General features: G+C 33.3%; 1 protein-coding gene across 1 annotated transcript; it reads right to left on the bottom strand.

The window, feature by feature from the left end:
* Positions 1–1443: 1443 nt before the first annotated feature.
* On the bottom strand, positions 1444–3430 carry LOC123885683. Its single transcript, XM_045934984.1, has 4 exons — positions 3021–3430; positions 2393–2515; positions 2168–2264; positions 1444–1539 (listed from the first exon to the last, which is right to left on the bottom strand). Exons 1-4 carry the CDS (start codon positions 3335–3337, stop codon positions 1459–1461), a joined length of 618 nt encoding a protein of 205 aa, XP_045790940.1. The 5' UTR covers positions 3338–3430; the 3' UTR covers positions 1444–1458.
* Between the last annotated feature and the right edge of the window lie 2367 nt (positions 3431–5797).

Raw genomic sequence — 5797 nt, 5'->3', positions numbered from 1 at the left:
CCGGCCCGCCTAGCCCGGCCCAATAAGTAAAAGCCTATATGGCCCGATGGACCGGCCCACTAATTTTCAGTTTTTTTTTTTTGAAAAAAAAAAATAGATTCTAGTACTAAATTTATTTTATATCTAAATATCCCTATATTTTCTCACATAATCTCCCAAACAATAATATCATCCTCTTTATCCTCATCAAACAAACAAACAAATCTCTAACAAATAATCTCATCATAATCCAAAAAGTTTTGTCATATTATTATTATTATTATTATTATTATTATTATTATTATTATTATTATTATTATTATTATTATTATTAGCGGCCAGTGTCAGTTTGTGTGATCCACATTTTCTATTTTGCCTTATGTTTTGGTGAGTTTGTTAATAAAAGATTTTTACAGCTAAAAAAAAAAAGACGCGTCTTATGTTATGGTGAGTTTGTTAATAAAAGTTTTTTGCTGCCCAAAAAAAAAATTAAGGGTATTGTTGTTATTATGAAAAGTTCACACCAAATTTTTTTGTATCCTCTTTATACATAGGTATAGATTTCCACCTCGTATCTCAGTATTTTATATCTACTTCTAATATAATCAAATTAATTACTACCAAAGTTACTAATTTATCCTTAGTAGTTTTAACTATATTCCAAGTTTTAACTATATTCCAAGTTTTATATCCTTCATTGTAATTTCACAACAAAAAAATATAGAAAGAATATAAGATAAATACAATAAAAACATGATATGCTTAGAAATATGAATAAAACAGATTATAGATAGGAACAAAACACAAATAATAACAATAAAACGATAATTTGTTTTAAAAAAAATAATAAAACGACAAAACTAATAAAAAAGATTATATATAATTTATGCGTAAAAATAGGATCAAAATATAACAATAAAAAAATTATAGAATTTTTTAAAATATTTTTTAAATTTTTTAAGGGGCCGGCCCAGAAGCCCATGGGCCGGCCCATGACGGCCCATGAAAAAGCCTGGCCCGATAAGGTCTGGCCCGATAAGGCCCGGCCCGCTAAAGTCTGGCCCGATAAGGTCTGGCCCGATAGGCCTAATAGGCCGGCCCAATAGCCCAACCCATTTTGACAGCTCTAATGACATGTGGGATATTAAGTTGAGCATTGACTTTTAGGAGTGATTGCAGTTGTCAATTAGATTTGAGGGAAAACAATTAGAAATAATGTTAGACAATTCCATTAGTTAGTTGGTTACAACTAGATTAGTTAGTAGACTTATGTACTTAAGAGAGTAGAATATCACACTGTATGTAAATAAGGGAATAGGGGATAATGTAGACCCTCAAAGTTCTGCAGAGTTGCTAGCTAAGGGATTTTCCCAATTCTTGTAATAAAAAACTAGTGATGACTATTTAAATAGGCAGCTAATAAGCAGTTTATGTGAAACAAATATATAGCTTAAATAAATAATTGGCAGGTAAATTCTGTTATATGCCAAAATGCAAATATAGTCTATAAATTGGACTACTCACCTCAATGACTTTAGGATCACAAATAGAGAATGACTCCTGAAAAGTAAATTACACAGGAATTCTTTAATTAATGGCATGAAAAGATTAATTAATTAATTTTAATAGATATAATATATAAAAACATCAAACAGTTCAAAAGTTTTGAAAATGTTTCATCTCAACATCTTATTAAAGCTGCTTTGACAAAGTGGATCCTTGCCACTCTGCTACCCCCATCCTTCTAATAAAAAGTTGAATTTCAGTAAAAGGTAGATGGGTTTGTGCACAGTCAACACTTTAAGCCAAAAGGGCTCTAGCGAGAGGAGACAAGTTTGAGATATAACATAAAAACCATCAATGTATCATGATAGCTTAACCTTGTTGAATAGATTGTTGGTTAATGAAAATGTTTAACAAAAAAGGAATTAAGACAGAAGAGAGAGGGCAGGGCAACTGTGCAGCCTCATTAATTATAAGCCAAAGTAGAACCAAATTTTTAATTTTTTAGCAAAACTTTCAACATTATAAAAAAAGATAGCAAATAAATCATGTTCGAAAACTCGGCATGTACCCTATGAAAGCGTTAACTTAAATCAGACAATTCTCACAAGTTAAGGTGCAAATTCGGCTTGTTTGCAGCAAAATATAACCCTTATCAAGATAATTAAATTAATAAGGAACTGACCTCTCCCATAGTAAGCACTTCAAGTGCATCTTTGTAATTTCCCCCTTTGATAAGATGCTTCCCCTTTGCATGAAGCATGAGTCCCATCATTACTGCCCTGTCAAATGATAACTTGATCATCACTTCAACAGCCAAAATGGTATATTGTCCCTTCATAGTTAAAACCCTCCCACTGATAAAAACTAATTTCATCTAGATGCACGAAAATGCCACAAGGGTTTATACCTCTGATCAATCTCTGATCCTAAGCGTACTTTCTGTCCACTTTGATCTTCAACTTCTATGCTAAAGTCTTCCAGAGGTAATGAACCATCTGCATGCCGTTCAGCCAATGCAGTCGCAGCAGCCCTGTTTTGCATAATTCAACTAAGCTTCAGAGAGAGTAATAATTCTAACATAGTATCTATCTATTGAGATACTAGCTAATATTGATTGTAATCAGATTTGTTGGTATTCTTTCCTTATCATTACCTTTCATAGTTACCTTAGTTAATGGAAATTTGATTTGATCCCAAAATTATAGGATCATAGTTCTCTTTAGATTATATCTCTCAAGTATATAAATGCTTCTGCAATGTTCTCATGTATATAAATATAATAATATAAACATAAATCCCTTCGACACAATTTTAGGGACATTGCTAACTGACTGACTAATGATAAAAAAAAAAAATTAACTTAGTTCCCATATAATCAATTTAGTTCCCATATAATGAACTGCAATCTACTACTACTTCATAACACACATTCAATAACTAATTTAACCACTACATACATCATATTCAATTTCAATTAAACATGATTAAAAAATATATATATATAATTTTGAAACAGAAGAGAAAATTATGATAACCTAATACGTGCAAGCCTCTGAGAGCTTTGTTCTTGGACAACAAGGGAGTGACCTTGTTGAGGAGATGAGAGAGTAGCGAGAATCTTGGAGTTGTTTTTGACACCCAATTGAGACAAAGTTAGGGTTCCATTGTGGTGGTGGTGGTCATCGTCATCTTTGAGAATTCTACCGGCACATATGAGGTTGATGAAGTGAGGGTTTTCGCAATTTGATCTTTTAGCAACTTCTTCACGTAAACAAGATATGGTCCAATTCTCTAAATTCACTTCTTCTAATACACCTGACCATGTCCCAGCAATCTTCAATTTCGCCATCATCTTTTGCTCGCTCGATTTCCAGATACCGATGATCGTTTCTCTCTTTCTCAACTACTGACTCTAGTTTTGGTAAACTCTTTCTCAAATAATAATAATAATAATAATAATCATCTAACAATATATAAAAGGTATAGTTGAGTTTGGGATGGACTTTTCAATATACCTATTTTACTCTTAACTTAGTTTCACAACTTTCATTAATTAATCAATTTAAAAAAATAAAAAATAAATTCAAATCATAAAAATCTAACAGTATATAAAAAGGATAGGTGAGTTTGGGATGGACTTTTCAATATACCTATTTTACCCCTGACTTAGTTTCACAACTTCCATTAATTAATCAATTTAAAAAAATAAAAAATAAATTCAAATCATAAAAATGTGAATAAGTGGCGAATGAGTTGCCTATACATGAATGATTACCAACTTAATAATACATCTATACTATATAAAAAGAGAATACAAATATTTTTGGTGTCGATTTTTCATAATACCAACAATACACTTATTTTTTTAGCAATAAAAATTTTTTATTAACAAATTCATCATCTATAACAATATATAAAAAGGATAGGTGGGTTTGGGATGGACTTTTCAATATACCTATTTTACCCTTGACTTAGTTTCACAACTTCCATTAACTAATCAATTTAAAAAAATAAAAAATAAATTCAAATCATAAAAATGTGAATAAGTGGCAAATGAGTTGTCTATACATGAATGATTACTGTTGGGTTTTTGTATGTTGGCTACATTTTGCAAAAACATATTTTAGCCAAGTGTTGAGACATATGTGTCTACCCCAAGTGTTGTGACAAATGTGGGTACACTTTGGAACAACACCAGTCTGTGTATCTGTGCGCGCCATCTAGTGGGTTTTAATTTCTACTCAATCTTTTGAAGATTTGTTTGAAGAATTGTTTCAAAGTTTCTTACAGAGGAAGGCGCACGTGTTTAATGTGTTTCAGGAGGCAGCCGAACCCTAGTTATATTTTCTAAAGGAATTATATTTTTGGAAAATATATTTTTGTGTTTCAAAAATAGAACTATTATTTTCAAAAATATATCAGCCGCTGCCGCAATTCTAGAAGCCCTAATTTTGTCTTGAAGCCCAAGTCGTTCTACTACTATAAATACGAAGGCAAGCATATGGTTTCAAGCATCTAAAATCATGTCTTACAAAGTGTGTGTTTTAGGGATTTTAGAGTGTTAATTGTGAGCCTTTCTTGTATCTCATTGTTGCAAGCTTAGGACCTGTGTTTGTTGAGTTGTAAGTGTGAACTTCTCCTAAGCTTTGAAGTACGGAGATTGTTCTAGTGTGTTGTGTGATTTGCTCGCAAGCTTTTAAGCAAGAGTGAATCCTAGTTTCTTAGGAGTGTGTCTCCACCGTTTGTAATCGTTGAAGTTGATAACAACGCTGAGTGTGTTGTTAAGGTGGGAATTGGGACGGGGTCTCATATCTAGGAGTTCCTAGGTAGAAGTGTCATTGGGTAGTGTAATCGTTAAAGCCTTTATATTTATATTTACATTTTAATATTGCCTAGATTTACTCCACGACACAGGGTTACTTGGAGCAAAGCCAGCTAAAACACCACTTGACAATTCAGTCAAGCTTCATCAAGATGCAGCAAAACCTTATGAAGATATAGCTGGATATAGAAGATTGGTTGGCAAATTATTGTACCTCACAACCACTAGACCTGACATAGCATTTGTAACACAGCAGCTTAGTCAATTTCTTTCATCTCCTACTCAAACACATTTTGATACAGCTTGTAGAGTGGTGAGATATCTCAAAGGATCACCAGGAAGAGGTCTTCTCTTTCGCAGAGATGCTACATTGCAGTTGCTTGGCTTCACTGATGCAGACTGGGCAGGGTGTTTAGACACTAGAAGGTCTACTTCAGGATATTGCTTCTTTCTTGGATCTTCATTAATTTCTTGGCGAGCTAAGAAGCAACACACTGTTTCTAGAAGTTCTTCTGAAGCAGAATATAGAGCTTTATCCTTTGCATCATGTGAGCTACAATGGCTGGTGTATCTACTTGCTGATCTCAATGTCAAGTGCATCAAACCTCCTGTTCTCTATTGTGATAATCAGAGTGCCTTGCACATTGCAGCCAATCCTGTCTTTCATGAACGAACGAAACATCTAGAGATTGATTGTCACTTCGTTCGTGACAAGCTTCAGCAAGGCATCTTCAAATTGCTCCCAATTCATACTTCATGTCAGCTGGCTGATTTCTTCACCAAACCACTGCCTCCAAAGTCTTTTCTGTCCTTTATTTCCAAGCTAAACATGCTAGACATCTATCATGCTTAGCTTGAGGGCGGGTGTTGAACATATACATTGCTTGAAGTTAGCTTGCGCCACAAGCTAATGGTATATGGTAGCTGCAGTAAGAATAATGTAGGCTAGAAGTAACAAACTTGCCTATCAAATGGTTAAGGCAGTAAAAC

This window comes from Trifolium pratense, linkage group LG5, assembly GCF_020283565.1.
Source record: "Trifolium pratense cultivar HEN17-A07 linkage group LG5, ARS_RC_1.1, whole genome shotgun sequence".
In the NCBI taxonomy this organism is placed as follows: Eukaryota; Viridiplantae; Streptophyta; class Magnoliopsida; order Fabales; family Fabaceae; genus Trifolium; species Trifolium pratense.
The sequence above is the reverse complement of the archived record's forward strand: the minus strand, read 5'-3'. Positions and strand labels throughout refer to the sequence as shown.